At 43.5% G+C, this 20,692-nt stretch overlaps 2 protein-coding genes across 7 annotated transcripts in view; one reads left to right on the forward strand and one right to left on the reverse strand.

The window, feature by feature from the left end:
• STARD13 (StAR related lipid transfer domain containing 13) overlaps positions 1-20,692 on the reverse strand; it is a 300,978-nt gene that overhangs the window by 88,431 nt on the left and 191,855 nt on the right. The window lies entirely within an intron of this gene.
• On the forward strand, positions 2,370-7,529 carry LOC122177527 (cytoplasmic dynein 1 intermediate chain 2-like). Its single transcript, XM_042866994.1, has 2 exons — positions 2,370-3,047; positions 6,352-7,529. The coding sequence occupies exons 1-2, from the start codon at positions 2,384-2,386 to the stop codon at positions 7,512-7,514; spliced, it is 1,827 nt and encodes a 608-aa protein (XP_042722928.1). The 5' UTR covers positions 2,370-2,383; the 3' UTR covers positions 7,515-7,529.

The raw sequence follows: 20,692 nt of genomic DNA on the forward strand, positions 1-20,692 counted from the left end.
GCTGCAACAGCACTAATGACAGAGATCAGGCATATGTAATGGAAAAAATGTATGCCCATCGTATTTTCAGCACAGGAAGGGATGTTCGTTTGGTAGGACTGGTGATCAATGCAACTTACTCTGACAAATCCTTCCATTCTATACGTAGGGCTAACAGAGCACACACACATTTGACTGGGTTTGCAGTGCCATATCATTGCTCAGTGTTGGTCCTGTATTACTTATTTTGACCATACTCATCTGGCTTTGGCTGTGAACAAGTGAACTAGGCAGCTCATGATGGTGAATTCAGTCATGAGGACTTTGAAAGTGCGTTATAAAATCCTGAGATTTAGCTGATTGTAGGCATCACATTCATTTCGTATTTCTGTATTCATTTCCATACTTGATATGTGTATTTGTGGTATTACCCTTTATTCTCCATATTAATGACATAGGTCATATTTATTTACACCTCAGCCTCTGCCATTTCATGGCTTTGAACATACCAAGCCCTGCCACAGTGCCTTCTGGAATAGCAGTGGTTCTGATAAGGAACGAAGGTAGAAACAAATAAGGAACCAAACAGCCATGCATGCAAGTTAAGGAAGATCTCTGGCAATGCTTGCTCCTGTTTCCTCTCCTACACATCTCTGTTCCTAACCCAGTATATCGCTATGAACATACTGACTACTCCATATTGACTACTAACCCATAAGAGCTCTCTTACTACCTTCCCTTTGTGGGACAGAATCACTTATTAATGTATGAGTACCAACCTTTCTCTAAGAAATCAATGAAGCTCCTGCACCGCTATTTTTCATTTGATGTTCTTTTCTCTGACTGCCCCTAAAAAACCCTTCACATTACCTGTGAGTACATGAATTTGCACTTGCAAGTGGGATAGTATTTAAATTTCCAGGTATATGCTTATCATATCATGCTCATTAGACTTAGGAGGAACTTTTTCACTCAGAAGGGTGTTGACACACTGGAACAGGTTGCCCAAGGAGGTTGTGGATGCCCCATCCCTGGAGGCATTCAAGGCCAGGCTGGATGGGGCTCTGGGCAGCCTGGTCTGGTGACTGGTGACCCTGCACACAGCAGGGGGTTGAAATTAGATGATCTTTGTGGTCCTTTTCAACCCAGGCCATTCTATGATTTTATGACAAAAAAGCTCTTATCAATATTGTGCAATCAACTTCATTCTCTTCTTAAGACAAAAATCTGCATAGCAAGCCAGTTAATTTCCAGATCACCGTAAAATTCAGCAAGTCCATGTTCTGGCTGCATGGCACAATGTAAAAAATAAGTTGATGCATATGGCAAGCTTACCCTGCAAAAACACTTTCCATACCTGTTGCTATGGAATTTGCAGGTGCTATAGTTGTTTTACAGAACTGTTCAGTGTTGTAGCCATTTGCAGAATCCTTTCCGTTCCAACTGCTTTTTTAATACTGAACTTGGAAATCCTAGGACACTTTACAGTCCTGCACTGTCAGCTACAACACTGTGTTAAGATTTTGGTACCTTGACTCAGTATCACAGAATTGCTTCAAAGCCTTACAAACCACTAAGAAAGAAAAGATTATGCAAGTTTTTTTGACAGAATGCAATCTACTTCATAAATTGAAATGTAGTGTTAGAAAACCTATAAGAGAATACTTCTAGAAATACATTAATAACAGTGCATTTGTCTGAATTGTTTTGTGATCCCACAGAACAATTGATTGATGGTTGATTCATGACCAACTATTCAGGCCCTACAAATAAAATGTATTATCAGCATAAAATTCACTTTTGAAGCGTGTAATTACACCAGTCTGCTTAGCTGGCATCCCTATGAGTCCACCAAGCTATTCTGAATAGTTTTATTTTTCTAGAAGGTTGTAAAAAAAAAAAAAAAAAATTACAATAACTGCAGTGATGATCTGAGGTAGCACTGTAGACAAAATGTTGAGGTAGAATGTGATAATGAAACAGTTATGTGAACAGAGAATTTTTTCATGTGCCTCAATAGCTTCACCATTTCTTTTTTATTTTTTTCTTCACCAACCTCATTATGTAGGCAACATCTCCTTTAAAGAAAGCTCTACCATTAATAGTCCTGATGAACAAGCATGCAAAATAGTAACAATATTAGCGAGAAAAAAATGTAATTTTGGCATCTGGCATAATAACTGTGAGGCCATTTGAAAACTGCTGTGCTCACACAGTATTTGGACCTCTGTTCATCAGCAGAGAAGGATCTGGAGCTGGCTTAGCTACTCAAGGATTCCAGATTTCCAGACATATTTCTGATTTTATATAAATCAGTGCGTTATTTTCTGTTAACCCTTCCACGTTGGCAGAGAACGTGGCTGAAAAGCTGCCGACGTGTGCGCCAGGGTTAAGTGTTGCAGTCATGTCTGACAAAAGTGAACTGAAGGCGGAGTTGGAGCGCAAGAAGCAGCGATTGGCTCAGATCAGAGAGAAGAAGAAAAGAAAGGAGGAAGAAAGAAAGGAAAAAGAAACTGATCAGAAGAAGGATGTTCTTCCTGTTCAAGAAGAATCTGACCTTGAAAAGAAGAGAAGAGAAGCTGAAGCATTACTTCAGAGCGTGGGCTTGACACTGGAGTCTCCTGTCGTCCCTCCTCCTACCTCTTTGTCTTCCAAATCCATGAGTACACCAAGTGAGGCTGGGAGCCAGGACTCCGGCGATGGCGCCGTTGGATCCAGACGTGGACCTGTTGAACTTGGAATGGCCAAAATCACACAAGTTGACTTTCCTCCTCGGGAAATTGTTACGTATACAAAGGAGACACAAACACCTGTTATGACTCAGCCAAAGGAAGATGAGGAGGAAGATGATGATGTGGTTGCACCAAAGCCCTTAGTTGAACCCGAGGAAGTAAAAACATCCAAAAAGGAAGAGGAGGAGGAAGCTGCCCCTCACGAACTTACAGAAGAGGAAAAGCAACAAATTTTGCATTCTGAAGAGTTTTTAAGTTTCTTTGACCACTCTACGAGGATTGTCGAAAGAGCCCTTTCTGAACAAATCAATATTTTCTGCGACTACAGTGGAAGAGACTTAGAATCATAGAATCACAGAATCACAGAATCACTAAGGTTGGAAAAGACCTAAAAGATCACCCAGTCCAACCGTTCACCTATTCCCAATAGCTCCTACTAAACCATGTCCCTCAACACAACATCCAGTCTTTCCTTGAACACCCCCAGGGTCGGTGATTCCACCACCTCCCTGGGCAGTCCATTCCAGTGCCTGACCACCCTTTCTGAAAAGTAATACTTCCTCATGTCCAGCCTGAATCTCCCCTGCCATAGCTTGAAACCATTCCCCCTGGTCCTATCACTAATGACATGAGAGAAGAGGCCGACCCCCAGCTCACTACAACCTCCCTTCAGGAAGTTATAGAGAGCAATGAGGTCTCCCCTGAGCCTCCTCTTCTCCAGGCTGAACATTCCCAGCTCCTTCAGCCTCTCCTCATATGGCCTGTGTTCCAGACCCCTCACCAGCTTTGTTGCCCTTCTTTGAACACGTTCCAGGGCCTCAATGTCTTTCTTGCAGTGAGGGGCCCAAAACTGGACACAGTACTCGAGGTGCGGCCTCACTAGTGCTGAATATAGGGGAACAATCACTTCTCTGCTCCTGCTTGCAACACTGCTTCTGATGCAAGCCAGGATGCCATTGGCCTTCTTGGCCACCTGGGCACACTGTCGGCTCATGTTCAGCCGAGCATCAATCAATACCCCCAGGTCCATTTCCTCTACGCAGTCCTCCAGCCACACCGCCCTAAGCCTGTAGCGTCACCTGGGGTTGTTGTGGCCGAAGTGCAGGACCCGGCATTTGGCCTTGTTGAAACTCATCCCATCGGCTTCAGCCCAGCTCTCCAGCCTGTCCAGATCCCTCTGTAGGGCCTCGCTACCCCCAGGCAGATCCACACTTCCAGCCAATTTGGTGTCATCTGCGAATTTACTGAGGGTGCACTCGATGCCCTCATCGAGGTCATCAATAAAGATATTGAAGAGGACAGGCCCCAGCACCGACCCCTGGGGAACACCACTCACGACTGGTCGCCAGCTGGATTTGACTCCATTCACCACCACTCTCTGTGCCCGGCCTTCCAGCCAGCTCCTTACCCAGCCAAGAGTGTACCCATCCAAGCCTCTGGCTGCCAGCTTCTGCAGGAGAATGCTGTGGGAGACAGTGTCAAAGGCTTTGCTGAAGTCTAGGTAGACCACATCAACAGCCTTTCCTTCATCCACCAGATGGGTCACTAGATCATAGAAGGAGATCAGGTTGGTCAAACAGGACCTGCCCTTCATGAACCCATGCTGGCTAGGCCTGATCCCCCAGTCACCCTGCACATGCCGCATGATCTCCCTCAAGACGATCTGCTCCATAACCTTCCCTGGCACCGAGGTCAGGCTGACAGGCCTGTAGTTCCCCGGATCCTCCTTACGACCTTTCTTATAAATGGGAGTCACGTTGGCAAGCCTCCAGTCTTCTGGGACCTCACCAGTCAACAAGGAGCGCTGACAGATGATGGAAAGCGGCTCGGCTCTCACCTCCGCCAGTTCCCTCAGCACTCTCGGGTGGATCTCATCTGGCCCCATCGACTTGTGGCAGTCCAGCTGGAGCAGTAGGTCTCTGACTGTTTCTTTCAGAATCACAGGGGGGTTAGTGTGCTCCCCGGCCGAGATTACCAGGTCAGAGAGAGGGGTATCCTGAGGATAACTGGTCTGACTTTTAAAGACAGACGTAAAGAAGGCATTCAGAACCTCCGCCTTTTCCTTATCCTCAGTGGTCACATTCCCAGCCTCATCCAGCAAAGAGTGGATATTCTCCTTTGTCCTTCTCTTACTGTTAATGTATTTATAAAAGAGTTTCTTATTCCTTTTCACACCAGCGGCTAGGTTAAATTCAAGCTGGGCTTTTGCCTTTCTGATTTCACCTCTACACATCCTAACAACTTCCTTGTATTCATTTTGAGTGGCCTGTCCCTCTTTCCACAGGCGGTAGATTCTCTTTTTCTCCCGGAGCCTCAGGAATAGCTCCCTATTCATCCACGCCGGTCTTCTTCCCCGCCAGCTCATTTTGCAGCTCAGGGGGACTGCCTGCTCCTGCGCCCTTAAGACTTCCTTCTTGAAGAGCAACCAGCTCTCTTGGACCCCTTTACTCGCTAAGACTGAATGCCAGGGGACTCCCCCTATTAGTCCCTTGAACAATTCAAAGTCCGCCCTCCTGAAGTCCAAGGTAGCAGTATTACTATTCCCCCTCCAGGCTCCACCATGAATCACGAAGTCTATCATTTCATGATCACTCTGTCCAAGACAGCCTCCAACCTCCACATCTCCCACCAAACCTTCCCTGTTTGTGAACAGCAGGTGTAGTGGGGCAGTTCCTCTCGTGGGCTCTCTGACCAGCTGTATCAGGAAGTTGTCCTCTGTGCATTCCAGAAACCTCCTAGACTGCTTCCTCTGTGCTGTGCTGTACTCCCAGCATACGTCAGGGAAGTTAAAGTCCCCCATGAGGACAAGGGCAGGCGACTGTGCAGCTTGTGCCAGCTGCTTATAGAATACCTCGTCTGTTTCTTCATCTTGATTTGGAGGTCTATAACAGACGCCCACCAGGGTGCCTGTCTTGTCAGCCCTTCCTCTGATCTTTACCCATAGCAATTCAACGTTATCGTCCCCAGTCATAATCTCAGTAGCGTAAAAGCATTCCCTAACGTAGAGAGCTACACCGCCACCCCGCCTTCCTTGCCTATCTTTCCTGAAGAGTTTATAGCCATCCATTGCAGCACTCCAATCGTGGGAGCAATCCCACCACGTTTCCGTTACGGCAACTAGGTCATAGTTTGCCTGCTGCACAATGGCTTCCAACTCTTCTTGTTTGTTGCCCATGCTGCGTGCATTAGTGTAGACGCACCTCAGCTGAGCCCCTCGCCTCTCACCTAATCCCATTACCACTTCCCCAGGCTGCTCTCTAGCAGGCCTGGCTTTATCCCCCTCCCCCTTCCTATCTAGTTTAAAGCCCTCTCTACAAGTCCCGCCAGCTCCTGGGCAAGTATCCGTCTCCCTTTTGGAGACAGGCAATTCCCATCAGCAGACCTCAGGCCAGATGCCGAGTAGACCACCCCATGATCAAAGAATCCCAAATTTTTGCGCTTGCACCAGCCTCTCAGCCATGCATTTATAAGATGGCTTTTCCTGGTCATCTCAGCGTTCGTCCCTGCCACCAAGGGAATACTGGCAAACACTACTTGTATGCCCGCTCCATCAACGAACTTCCCCAGTCTCCTAAAATCATTTTTTATAATCCTCAGGCTTCTAACAGGGATCTCATCACTGCCGGCCTGAACTATCACTACTTAGAAGACAAAGAAGGGGAGATTCAAGCAGGAGCAAAACTGTCCTTAAATAGGCAGTTTTTTGATGAATGTTGGTCAAAGCATAGTGTTGTCTGTTGTTTGGACTGGTCCTCTCAGTACCCAGAATTACTTGTTGCCTCTTACAACAATGAGTATGCACCTCGTGAGCCTGATGGAGTGGCCCTCGTGTGGAATATGAAGTACAAGAAGACTACACCAGAGTACGTCTTTCATTGCCAGTCAGCAGTAATGTCAGCTACATTTGCAAAATTTCATCCCAATTTGGTGGTTGGTGGCACATACTCGGGCCAGATCGTGCTATGGGATAATCGCAGCAATAAGAGAACTCCAGTGCAGAGAACTCCACTTTCAGCTGCTGCTCACACGCGCCCCGTCTACTGTTTAAATGTTGTTGGGACCCAGAATGCTCATAACTTGATCAGTATCTCAAATGATGGGAAGTTATGCTCTTGGAGCCTAGACATGCTTTCCCAGCCACTGGATAGCATGGAGCTGGTTCACAAACAGTCCGAGGCTGTGGCTGTTACTTGCATGTCCTTCCCTATTGGAGATGTCAACAACTTTGTTGTTGGAAGTGAAGAAGGCTCAGTCTATACTGCATGCCGTCACGGGAGCAAAGCTGGAATCAGTGAGATGTTTGAAGGACACCAGGGACCAATCACAGGTATCCACTGCCATGCAGCAGTTGGACCTGTAGACTTCTCACATCTTTCTGTCACCTCTTCTTTTGACTGGACAGTAAAGCTTTGGACAACGAAGAATAACAAACCTCTCTACTCATTTGAAGACCACTTAGATTATGTTTATGATGTTATGTGGTCTCCAACGCACCCTGCCCTGTTTGCCTGCGTGGATGGGACGAGCCGGCTTGACCTGTGGAATCTCAACAATGACACTGAGGTGCCAACTGCAAGCATTACTGTAGAGGGCAATCTTGCTCTGAACCATGTGAGATGGACACATACTGGGAGAGAGATTGCTGTCGGTGACTCAGAGGGCCAAATAGTTATATATGATGTGGGAGAGCAAATTGCAGATCCTCACAGCGATGAGTGGACTCGGTTTGGCCAAACACTGGCAGAAATAAATGCCAACAGAGCTGATGCAGAAGAGGAAGCTGCAACCTGCATCCCAGCATAGATCTCTGCAAATGGGCAGCAGTGGTAGGCTTATGAATGATCTGATGCGAATCTTAGAAGTATGAGCAAGTGTCAGTAATGGCTTAAGGGAGTATGCGGATTCAACCATGGACTTGGAAAACGTGTTATGATCTCTGAAAATCAGATCTTGCATTGTTGACTTCTATATAAAACTTACAAGCACATTATTTGACTTATGTAACTTTTAATACAGTTAACTTTGGCACCTGTACAGGCTGGGAGGAGTGGTCCTTGAGAGCAGCTCGGCAGAGAAGGACCTGGGGGTCCTGATGGACGAGAGACTGAACATGAGAGTTAACATAACAGTTAACATAACAGAGCCAGCAGTGCGCTCTGGCAGCTCGAAAGGCAAATGGGATCCTGGGCTCCATCAGGAGAGGGGTGGTCAGCAGGGACAGGGAAGTGATTGTCCCTCTCTACTCGGCTCTTGTGAGGCCCCATCTGGAGTACTGTGTCCAGGTGTGGAGCCCTCAGTACAAGAAAGACATTGAGATTTTGGAAAGGGTCCAGAGGAGGGCGACTAAGATGATCAGGGGGCTGGAGCACCTCCCCTATGAGGACAGGCTGAGGGAGTTGGGCTTGTTCAGCCTGGAGAAGAGAAGGCTGCGGGGTGACCTCACTGCAGCCTATCAATACCTGAAGGGAACCTACACCCAGGAGGGGAGTAAACTCTTCAAAAGGGCTGACAACAGCAGGACTAGGGGAAATGGATCCAAGTTGAAGGAGGGAAGATTTAGGTTGGATGTTAGGGGGAAGTTCTTTACTAGGAGAGTGGTTAGGCCCTGGAACGGGCTGCCCAGGGAGGTTGTGGATGCCCCGTCCTTGGACGTGTTTAAGGCCAGGTTGGACGGGGTCCTGGGCAACCTGATCTGAATGTGTATGTTTGGTGGCCCTGCTAGGCAGGGGGGTTGGAACTACATGATCCTTGGGGTCCCTTCCAACCCGGGTGATTCTGTGATTCTGTGATTCTGTGTAACTTTGACTTTGCAAGGAACTTCTTTTGCTGAAACACTAACCTGGTGTAAATTTGCTGTTAAGCTTCTGAAATCTCCACTTTATAAACAGCATGTTTCTGAAAAGTAGAAATTGTGTTTCTAAATAAGTTCTGTTTCTAAACTAAACTTCCTATATTACACATTAGCCTTCATGAGGTAGTAAGTTTCTGAAGGGTTCTTTAATTCAAACTGCAAGTGGATATGCATGTGTATGTTCCAAGTAAGTTTCATTGCTTATATAGAGATAAGCTTCAGACTCTGGTAGTGAGTAATATGAGTGAATAAAATGTCTGTAGTTACAGTTCATTTCATAATTGGACCAGAATTGATGAAATACATATTTAATAACAATAAGAAGTTCTTTTGTTTTGAATTGGTGCATTAAAGGGTGAGACTGATTCATAAATAAATCATTTTTTCGTCCTTTCTAAATCTGACACTGCTCTTCCTTAAGGGCCAGGATTTGGAGGAAAAAAAAGCAGAAAATCCCATGGGATTGAAAACAACAGATGTTGCCTGTTTTAAGCTTTATTCCAAATTGCTGAATTTAGTGCTTTTAAGATTTTTCTGCCTCTCTTTGCAGAAGCCCGTGATTTGCTCTTTAATGGATTTTCAAGAAGTTGACTCGGACTGGAATATATGAGATTTTCAACTTAAAATGTGCCATTTTTCTGGAGAGTTACTAAAAACATAGTAAAAGTAAGAAAGAACCAGTTTCAGGCAGTATCACTGTGGATCAGTACTTTAAGCAATAAGCCCAACATATTACCATCCCCATAAATGTGCAGTGCATGCTACTCATGTCCCACTCAACTGCCCTCGTGCTTCCTGCTCCTCCATTTCAGTACTTCTCAACTGTCAAGCTCAGATTACAGCATCCTGCCCCTTGACTACTGCAAGGGGATTTGCTAGCTTTCCTTAGAAACAAAATTACTTTTTTTTCTCCAGAATCAGTAATGTTCCAGCACCTTCTCATCTGCTCTCCATCACCGGAGATATGGCCAAATAGCCCCAACCTGCAGCAGTAAAACTCATTCCTTTTCCAGGTGAGCGACTGCATCTTTCTAAAAGATGCTCTGATCGTGATTCATTTCATGGTAGACGTGCCCAAGGCGAATCAGGTATTGCAAGAGTATTCTGAAGGATGGATTAAAACACAGTAGATTGGTAGGAAATGGTAAGAACGGTATAGCTAAAAGCAGGATCTGCACTGTGCTTTAAATGTACATTAATATTAAATGATGTAAAAAGATGAGACGAGGAAAAAGGAACGCAGACTGGGCAAAGGCATCCTGGAAGTCAATGATTCCAAAAAACCTTGAGTGGAGAAATAGTGATGTGGAAAAAATAACTTTAACATACATGAGGGGAAAAAAAAGAAAAAGAAAAAAAAAAGTAAGGAAGGATGCTGAGGACAGTTTTGACATTCATTTCAAAAGATCTGAGGGGATTCAAAAAACAACCACATAAAGTATGAAAGCGTTGGATATTGTACAACAAGCAGCAGCAGTTTCACTCATCTGAAAAAGAAGTCTGGGAGAGAATTTTATCACAGTGTAGTGGCATCCAAGAGTGAAGATCTCTTCATTCCATGAAGAGAGCCTAACAAGAACCAGCATCTGAAACGTGAGCACGTGTTCAAATTTAAAGGTAAGCATATGTCTTATACATTTTTTGCACAAGAGAATTTAATTCTAGATCAAACTGCCAAAGAATGTGGTAGATTCTATTTTTGTCTGCAGGGCAAGAAAGAATTCTTTTTGGGGAAGGTTGCTGAAGCTAAGCAACCGAGTTATGTTCTCATCACAAGGCAGGAGATAGATGGGAAGCCAGGCCCAAACAGCTGATGGATTTATGCTTTATTGGTCAGATCGTTCTATTAAGTGTCAGAAACTGTGTTTACAGTGAATACAGCTGCAGTCATTAATAAAATTAATTGAAACTGACTACCCTTTATTTAATCACATTTGCATTGCTGCAAGACCACTGAATTGGAAATGGATGAAATATTAAACCTGATCTCTTCACACGTGCTGAGATTTTAACAATACTTTTATAAACCCTTGATCCCTATTTTATGCCTCAGTTTCCTCATGCATTCCATTTTTTACAACAGCACATACATTACAGAAGCAACAGGAGTTAAACTTCAATGCATTTGTGTTGTCTGCCAAGCTTGAAATGGATGCAAGTATCAGTCCTTAAGGAATTGGTGTGCTATTCATGTTCTCTTAGAAACAAAAATCTATTTTTCAGGTTAGTGTAGAGAAAAATATATATATTTTCTGGTCTTCAGTGGGGACATCTCACTTTGATACTCTATCATAAAGTTTGCTCTGGGATTATTGAGCAACTGGGAAGGAATGTGCCTATAGGATTGCTGCATGCAGGAGATGCAGAAATTCAGTTTAATCAGAAGTGATTTTTAATTTGTTTTTTCCAGACTGAAATTCTAACATACTCATGTTCCAGAAAAAAGGTTTGGCTTCGGACTTCACCACTGCCTTTCCATTTCCCAAATGAAGAACAAGGATGTTGGGACACACTGATACGAAATCCAGGGCCGAGTCTTAATCAACAGCAGCACTGGAAACAACAAGCACCATCATGAGCTTCAGGTTCAACAGTTTTGAGGTGTGCTGAGGTCACCCGTCCTGGGTCCATGGACTCAGAAGACCTCTGCAAAAACAAAAGGGATCTGAACTGCGTGTATGGAAGACTTCAACGTGACCTCCAGTCTCCTGATCAGGACACAGGGAATCCGGAAACCAGCCACTGAAGTCAACCTTGAGCCATCACAACTTTGTCAAATCTGGCATGCTTTTAATAAACGTTTCAATCCTAGCACAACACCATAAAAAACCTGAGAAACTTTGACTGAAAGACTAACATGCCCTCTAATATTTCTTTCTTCCTTTTCTTTTTTTTTTTTTCCTGGTCTGACTGTTCTGTGTTCTCTGGAATATGTGTTAGTTTCAGAAACAGAGCAAAGAGGATGATTTTGATTTTTTTGACACAATCTCTTTGCAGAAACTGCATTTGGGTGCAACAATCCATGTGGACAAGGCATGCCTTGCAAATGTCTGTAATTTAGTTTTATGAAAAATATGCAATGGTTCAATAGAGAGAAGAAAACATAGCTGTAAAGAAGCAGAATTGAAAATATGTCCATCTGCACTAACATACTCATCTGGAGAAGCGTGCTACCATGAGACAACATAGATACTGTGCTTTAAAGAAGAAGCTGTAAGCTGCATCCTTCCACCCTGTTCCTGGGAACACCCTGATGAGTGCAAAGAGAACAACTGTGAAACACTCAACATGCTGCTAATGTGCGAAGCCCTGTGTTCTGGGGAGAGAAGAGCGTTCAGCAGTAATTGAATCATTCAGGACTGTACTCTAATAGATACCCTAAGGTGATTATGTTCAGAATAGAAGCTTTCAGAATGCCATTTAGTAAATGAAAACAGAGTTGGATACCAGTAATAAACTCGTGCCCTCCAGCTACTCATTTTTTATAGCAACTTAATTGAAACATACAAATCATTTAATGCCTCATACCTAGGAAAGAGGGCAGCACTGAGACAAAAATGACACACACTGAAATCAAGCAATAAACCGTAATTTTGATTCCAGGAAAGAACAGTCTACTGTTACAGTTTTCTTTCTCCCATGATCAACAAGAGCGTGTCATACCCTGAGTGCTGCTCCCAGGACAGGCAGTGAGGGAGTGCCAATACACCCAGTAAAGTGAAACCCAGAGAAAAAAAATTATTTTCCTTTCTCATTGTGTTTGCATTAGCAACTGAATCATAAGATTTCTATTAGCTAATTTGCAAGGAACGGCGTTTTATTATCTTTAAAGAACAGGCATATATTTATAGTATGCTTAAATTATAGTTATTAAAATGACATATTACCATTAGATTTTGGATTCTTGCCTTTTATATGCATTTAGTAATTTTTATGATAACACTCAAAGAAAAATTCAGCAAGATTTATTCAAAGTTTTTCAAATTAGAAGTACTTCTTACAGACAGATGTCCCTAATTTAGCTGGTTTATTGAACTGCACACCACAAGAACTGTGAACTGGCTTTGGTAATGTAGAACTGGAATTTTCTAAAGCTGAAGTTTAAGAAGAAAAAAACATTTACTTGTAAGTAAAAAATCATTAGCTAGAGAAGAGTGAGAAGGAAGTCTCTTTTCTTTAGAGCAGAAAACACTCCCTTTTTAATTGTGTACTTCAAGACAGAAACTCCAGCCTCAATGCTCAGTACTCTCTGTTGTTTTACATCCTGGAAGTTCAGCAGAGTGGTTGAGAAAGATTTGCACTTAGGTCTGAAGATGAGTTTGGGTGTGAGCACTACTTGCTCAGACCTGAGCTCGTCATCCTAGGAAGGGCAAAGGCACTGGAGAACAACATCCTCTTCCTCCAGAGGCCAACAAGACATCCCCACCTGGTCCCAGCAGCCCTTCCTGCCGTGCGTTGCTTCACACACCTGTCTGGGCTGCAAGATTTCTGCAAAGCCTGAGGCTCCAGCCAGTGTTCCACTCTTCTCCTGCCTATTTCCAGCCCTTTTTTTGCATTACTGAAGGCTGCAAGTATCATGTACAGCTACTGAAGGATTTTGCAGGCCGTCTCTCCCATGCAGCAGAATTCCATCATTTTGTGCAGAAGATCAGTTAGCATTAGTTGCTTTGAAGATAATTGCTCAACAACAAATTCACTTCTTAACACTCATTTACATTTCCTAGAAGTTTTGTCAAACTACTGCCTTCGGGGCTGACGCTTTCTGTGTTTAATCTCAGCCCAGTGGTGATTTCCATGCATGTAAACATAAATTCAAACAGTTTACCTGTTCTCAAATCAGACACACGTATGAGACAGTTTCCCTGGGAGCCAAATCCAAACAGCTGCATAATTGCTCAATGTTAGAAAAATATTTCATTGCGCTCTAAGGAATAAGGCAAGTTAGAAGAAAATGTAGTTTCAGAGACATGAAAACATGAAAGTACTGGATTACTTGTAACTGCTACTCATGAGGATGGCCTGGGCAGCATCTGGCTCCCGGGGCATTAAGCCCCAGAAATGGGGTATCAGCAACCAGAGGAGTGGGCACCAGTTCAATCATCGTATCGAGGCAGACAACACTAATTATCAGAGTGGGCAACAATTCAGACTAAACCCTGTTCTGTATGAAAGCCAAGTTTTAAGGGAACTCTTTACTTTCCCTGGAAAGGTGGAAGCTGGGTTGAAAAATTTAGCTTTATTCATTCCATGTCAAAACACCGAGTGTGTGGGATGCTGTCATTTTTTCACAGTTGAGAGAGTCTTAATTACTGGTGTGGTGAAATTAATGATCACTGAACACTGTTAAATAGAAATCAATACTTTTGTGTCTGTCCCATATGGCCTATTGCTAGATAGTTATTCATGGTTGTATTTCTCTCATCCTGTGAATATTAATGAAGCAGGAAAGACTGAATATATATATCATCGGCTTGGAAACAAGGATTTTGCAAATGCAGGTCCTCAGCAAAACAGATTATAGTTAGCAGCCAGCTGATTTGTGGGATGCTGAGCAGTACATGTGCTCTAACATAATCCTTCATTTACTGTTCTGATACTTGTTTACTTCTGTCCCCATTTATTAAAAGTGTCCTGCAATAATTAGAAAAGGCAGGATAACATCAACTGTTAGTATCTCCTTGCCAAGATAAGCGAGATGCCCTAACAAGAGATGCCTGACAGACAAGTACAAATGGAGCCACATTCACTCTGATTAGCTGTGTGACGGCTGCCTGCAAGAGTGAGGCACTGCAGAGAAGCAGGTCGTTAGAAATTACCCTGCCATGGGATGACTGGTGTGTATAGATTCTGCAATCCTATTAAGGCAGAGGCAAGTTTTCCATATATTTTACATGGCTAACCTTACAAGCCTGAGACTCAATGCTTGGGTGAACATGTGCAGGGCTTCACACAGACAGACTCTGACCCTCATAGTTTATGCAGCTCTATCAATTAATTTCTAGGCATAAAGTTACTAGAAAATGCAGAAAACCTGTATTGCTGAAACTGGATCTGATCTTCCATATCATATCACTGAATAAATCAGAAAACGTAGTGGCAACAAATGGGTAAGCAGCTCAAATGGTTTAACATGCATACTGTGATGCCACCTAATGCATGGGACTCTCAGGTCCTGAGATGAAATCTCAGTATGAAAGAAACCCCAGCTTGCTTCAGCATCCCCTGCCAGGGTCATCGGATGCTCCACAAAAAGGGTATCTGCTATAGCAACCACATCCCATATGAAAAAAATCTGACATTTTTGCAGGAACAGTTCAGATTTTAGATGCCCAGGAGCAAAAGATGGTGCCACTCAGTGAGCTGTGTGAGGGATTACAGTCACTAAGACACTCCCGGGCAGATGTGGGTGTAGACAGCCCATAAGGCCATTAAGGCAGTCTTGCTGCATTACAGTAACTTAAGGAAACAGCCCTACAGTTATGACTAAGGCCCACTGGTATTTATGACCTAAGAATATTTTTGTCCCCGGTACAGGGCAAAGTGGAGACAAATGTTATATGCTGGTCTTAATTTACCATCTCATGCAATTATATTCCATTTTTTAACATAAGAAACCTTAATTTCCCACTTGATAAATTTTACATTTTTCATTACTGAATGGAGAAGAAACTCAGTATCTGTACATATCATAATCCATATGTTCACATCATAAGCCTCTGGCCTTGCTTTGCTTTCAATTGCTGATAGTCATATCTTTCTTGCATGTGCTCCTCCCGTCTGCTGTAACCAACTGTCGTCCCTAAGCCTACACTCAGCTTCGACCCTGCAGTGACTCATGCAGTTGCTCAATATAATCTCCTTTGTTTGTGTGGAACTACACGCAGTGTATAAAGATAAGGCTCAGAGACACCACTGTAAGCTTTCTGAGTAAACGTGTTTTGTCAAATGTCTGTCAAAAGCCTGGAGCAAAGGTGCTGCAGCTGCTTCTGCAGTGCCAACAGCAGCGTGCACTGAGCTGGCATGGGCTGAATTAAGAGCCTTATTCACTTTGAGCAGCTTTGATCTCTACAAGCAGTGTCAGAGCTGGTGGATAGATGTGGTGCCATGCAATGTAAATAATGGCACTGCAGATGTGGTGAGACATCCATGCCCTTTAGGTGCAGGTCTCTAAGCAGATCCCACCGACACAGTTGGATGGCTCCTTTAGCCAAGTAACTCCTTCCTCAGTAAGTACTACTGCTGTGTTTCATGTGTGGTTTGGGGATTCCCCTTGTGCTGCTTTTGAAAAATAGGGGAAGGTTCCCATTTGTAAACTGTAAAAAAAAAATCTCTTCTACCTACTACTATAAACCCATCACTGTTTTTCATGTAAAACTTGCAGAAAATTGTAATAAAGATGACTAGTCCACAACAACCCCCTCCAATGATTTGTTTGTGCAGTGCATTTTTAGCCAATTTCCTAAGGAAATGATGCTCACAGAACCATGATTTGTGTGGTGCTCGGTCTGTCTGCCCGTCCTTCTGTCAATGCCAGGCTCCTCATTCCCTTCCCTGGTAACTTTTGAGTGCATTGGCTGTTTTGTGAGACAGATGGTTCAAAGGTATTAAAATCTTACAAATTTTCTCAGTATAAGCAGCAGGGTAATGGAAAGAGAGCCTCTTAGTGGCCCAATGAAGAAAAGACTTCACCACAAATTCAATCTTTTTTAAGCCTAAGAAAATCCACACAAAGCTCAAGCTCTCTGCAAACTCTGCTCAGGGAAGCCTTTGCTGAACCTGGCACTGATGAACCCATCTTGTTATCTATTGCTAGGCAAACATCACTTTGTTTACTGTAGAAATAGCCAGTTAAATTTTTAATAAGGACATTGCTAAGGCAGTTAATATGCAATGCAATGATATTCATTAATCTCATAACCTAAGCCATGCAGCTTGCTATACTTACATGCTGCCTAACTTTGACACCATGTCTGAAAAAAGCATTATCACAGCATTTAGTGCTCACATTAAAAGAGCTGACATTGAAATGCACACCCAGCCTCAGTCAGTGTGGCACTAAACAGCACTCAGCACTACCTGAGCAGGCCCCCAAGCAGCCCCCACAACACACACATCATCCTATACACAGCGAAGGTGGAGAAAGCCTGTTCTGGAAACTGATGAGAAGTTTTGATCCAATAAATGTCACCAGGCTTTTATGCTGAGCTCCCAGCCCTGAACACAGTGTGCCTGGTGGCTCTGTCCCTGCTGGACACTCACATGCATTAGCACTTGCTGCTTGATGCTCAGCTTACAAAGGACACTGTACTTTCCAGCCTTCTTGCCTATTCCACACCACTTCATTGACATTAGAACTCGAAACACTGGGGGTGTGATGCTTACTTACTTTTAAATCAGATGTTATAACTCAGAATTATGCCCATCTGTAAGAGCTTAATTAAGAAAGAAGGCACAAACCTGCGTCTCATGTTTCTAGACTCATTTTAGCCTCAGTTAGTGACATAAAAGCAGCAGAAAATAAGCAAAGTGAGATGCTGCAACATCACACACAGGGAGTCCTGCACTCCCTGCTATAGTGGTTGTCTGTGACACTGGGATATGTACACAAGGCATCTTTTATTTCCCTTTCTGGCCCAAACATGGCCTCTGTGATGAAAAATGCACTTTCTGGTTGCGTTCAAAGAATCTGAGCATGCTGGCATCCAACAGGTTTTGCAGGTACCACCATCAAGGCAGATGTGCGTATTACCAACCAAATCCAAAATGCAATTTTCTTCCTCTTGTTGCATCCCACATGCAGACAGTCATGGGAAATGAATGAAAACGCAATTTTTCTCTTTCAAGGAAAAGGAGAAGCAGTTAAATACCAGATCTCCTGGTCATGTCAGCACCATGCACACTGCCAGCAGATTCTCTTATCTCTTTCTGGCCACCTTTTTTTCAGAACCCGAAAGGTGAGGCAAACAAATAATGCCACCAGAGCCTTGCACAGCTGAACTAATTCATCCTGAGGCAAACAACACCTCACACACTGGCCATGTTCACCACCCCTGGCTCCTCTCAAATTCCCTGTGGGACACTGCTAACTGGCTTCTGGCACCAAGGCAGCTGCTGTTCAGCGGTGGCACCTAACTTCTGGGCTGCACTGATCTAATGCTGCATCTGCAGTTACCTCCAGCTAACCTCCAGAGAATTATTACCAAACTACTCAAGGCATTCCTGATCATCTTAATCTCCATAACCATGTAATCCCCTCACTGGAGTATTCACCCTGCTCCAGACATTCCTGTCTGCATACAGCTGTGCCACAGGGATTGCAACACACAGCAGCTGTCTGCCCGCTGGTCCTGTCAGTATTCAGTGTTCCCAATCTCATCAATCCCGTCTCAGGTCACAAGCCATTTTGAAATACCCCACAGGTCTCTCCTAAACGGTATTTACTCCATGATGGCACAATGGGCTGCAGAACTGGCTCCATGCCTGACCATGGAGTTTAAACAGCTAAAGGCCTTTGTTTCCCATGTTACCCTGAAGCCCAATGGGGATGATCCTGACAGCCCACAGAAACAGACACACGATTCATCAAGGGGTCAAGGCGCTGAGAAACACCCTGCTTTGGGTGTACAGATGTGCACAGGGCAGAGCAGAATTTCCTGTGTGGGTTCTGGCTGGAACATTCACAGGTGGAAATGGCAGGCCTTGAACCACACTGACCTTGCAGATGAGAGAAAAAAACAGATGACTGATACCCTGGTGCTGCAGTGCTGCTGAAATTCTCACACATGAAGCTAACAGCAGAGACTTTCTTTTGTAGCTATGTTTCATCTTCTCTGTGATGTGCGGAAGAGTTACTCAGGGCATATTGACCTTATAGGCAGAGTTTGTATAGCTGAATCACGGCTTGGAACATAAAATGGATACAAAAAAATTCTTAAATTCAGTCTAGCTTATGAGAACTTTCATTAGTTCAGTAGTACCAGCATCTGAATATACAACATTATGGCAAGAAGCGACAAAATGTATGACGTGACAGCATGCTGTACTCTAATGGGTATGATCTCCTTTTATACTGCTTCAGGGCAAGGGCTCGTCAACAAGCCATGGGCATGACTGTCTAAATCAAAAAGAACTAGGAACACTGAGTGAAGGAAGTCCCCCTAACCATCAGAAACTGGTAGTTACCCCACTGGGAAACGAGATCTGACAAATGTACTTCCAGAGGTTTACCCTGGCGGAGAGAGGCTCTCTTGGTGCTGCCTTGCAGGCAGTCCTGCCTTCCCAGCTGCAGGGAATTTATATCACAGCCTCCCCCAGTGACACACATGTTGGGAACACGTTGATTTTACTCATGAGTGTGCCTGTAGATGAGCATGCACCTCTCTGATTTCTCAGTGTGCAGCAAAGTAGGCTCTCAAGTATAAAACTGCAGAATTTTAGCTATATCAGATACACAATGAAAACATTCCAAACCTGTGGGATTTGTAATGATCAGCTGAAAGGTGTTACTTCCATTTCATTTACAGAGTGAGGAGGCAAGAGGGGGAAAAAAGGTGAATGGGGCAACTACACAAGGAAAAATTGTGCACCCAAATTAAAATATGTAGAAACGCTGAAATAAAATATACATAAACTAAAAATAAATAGGAAGCTTTTGTTTAAATAGTTTCTATTTATTGATCAGTGATCTTATGCACATTAGACTTTGTAAAACATGGAAAAGCACATTGTTAGCATACTTTGTAAGGAGATTTGGAAGAGGTAGCGTGTGTGGAGTGTGATAAGGAAGGGAAAAATACCAAAATGAAAATGGCAGTTACAGAAAGTTATCTCTGCAGACAGATGCAAAATACAGAGCCAAAATCTGTGTTGTTATTTCTTGTGGTAGAGAATGATAAGGCAAGAAAGTAAAGCAAACAGAGGGGAAAAATTTGGACTAGTAGAAAGATAAGCAATTAAATCAAGAGCTTAGACCTGTTCTCAATCTCTGCATTTCCCAAGCATGCTCAAGAGCACTATGATATCACTGGCACATCACAGCCTCCTACCTGCTGGTTCACATGAGCTCCCACTATATTTCTTTATGACTAATGCCAAGAGAATCTGGCTTTCCTCTGCCTAAGCACTGCGTGCTTTGCTTCCACTGATCTCTCTTGAAATGTCAACTTTACATTTCCAATATCCATAAAGAAATTCTTAATAAAAAGATATGATCTGCATTTCAGAATGAGACCTTTAAATCCTTTAGCTCTGCCAGTTTCTGGGGAACTTTTGTTAATAATGACAAACACTGTTTAATAATGCCGCCCGCCAATAGTAATCAAGAGACTTGCAAACATCAATATATCACAGATAACAAAAGCTGTATAGTCCATGCAAATGGCTCAGCAATGGAAACCAGGATTTTTTATTAGATTCTTGTACATGAATGTAAAATAAAAAATGCAATTTGTTCCGCAGATAACCTTGCTGTAAATCTATTTAATGTAATTTAAAGTAATTCTACTTACTTATGAAATAATAACACATCAGAAATGTGCAAACAAATCCAACACAGTAAGTTGCTTTTTGCCTTTGCCTTCGCTGGCTGTGCAGCCATAGGCTTACTTTGCTCTTAATTCAGTGGCACTGCTGATTGACATTAAAAAGAGAAGCCCCATCCCTCAATACTGTATTCTTACCACCTCCTTGCAGCAGAATCATATAAGCACATCCTTTCTTATAGATGAACATCTTGACCCAAGCCATCCTGCAGTTACATCAGATTTGCTCCAACAGAAGGATTGGCCACGAACAAACCCACCCTTGCATTTTAAAACTTGCATTTCAGCTGGATTAAGTGAAGGTGCACAGCACAGAGGGCTGAGGAGCAACACGGTCACACCTCCACACCAGCACCCAGGTCACAGCCAAAGCAAATGAGGCCCAACCCACCCTGAGGCTCAAAAACACTGCTTATATTGCTTGTAAGTGTAAGAAGCTTTATTCAGGTTTCAACAGAGCTAGCAGTGGCTATAGTTTTGGTTCAGTTGCAAGCCAGAAACATGATGTGCTGCAGTTTTTAGCAAAAGGTCCCTGTGGGTACTGAGTGCATCTGGTACCACTGCACTGGCTCATGGAGTTGCTGAGCACC

This window comes from Lagopus leucura, unplaced genomic scaffold (genome assembly GCF_019238085.1).
Source record: "Lagopus leucura isolate 7727_CA_CO unplaced genomic scaffold, USGS_WTPT01 Super-Scaffold_100001, whole genome shotgun sequence".
In the NCBI taxonomy this organism is placed as follows: Eukaryota; Metazoa; Chordata; class Aves; order Galliformes; family Phasianidae; genus Lagopus; species Lagopus leucura.

Bases quoted from the DNA above. Each gene is read 5' to 3' on its own strand.
- LOC122177527 (XM_042866994.1), top strand. From the start codon at position 2,384: ATGTCTGACAAAAGTGAACTGAAGGCGGAGTTGGAGCGCAAGAAGCAG. The intron at 3,048-6,351 runs ACTTAGAATCAT...TGAACTATCACT, and splicing joins CTGCGACTACAGTGGAAGAG to ACTTAGAAGACAAAGAAGGG.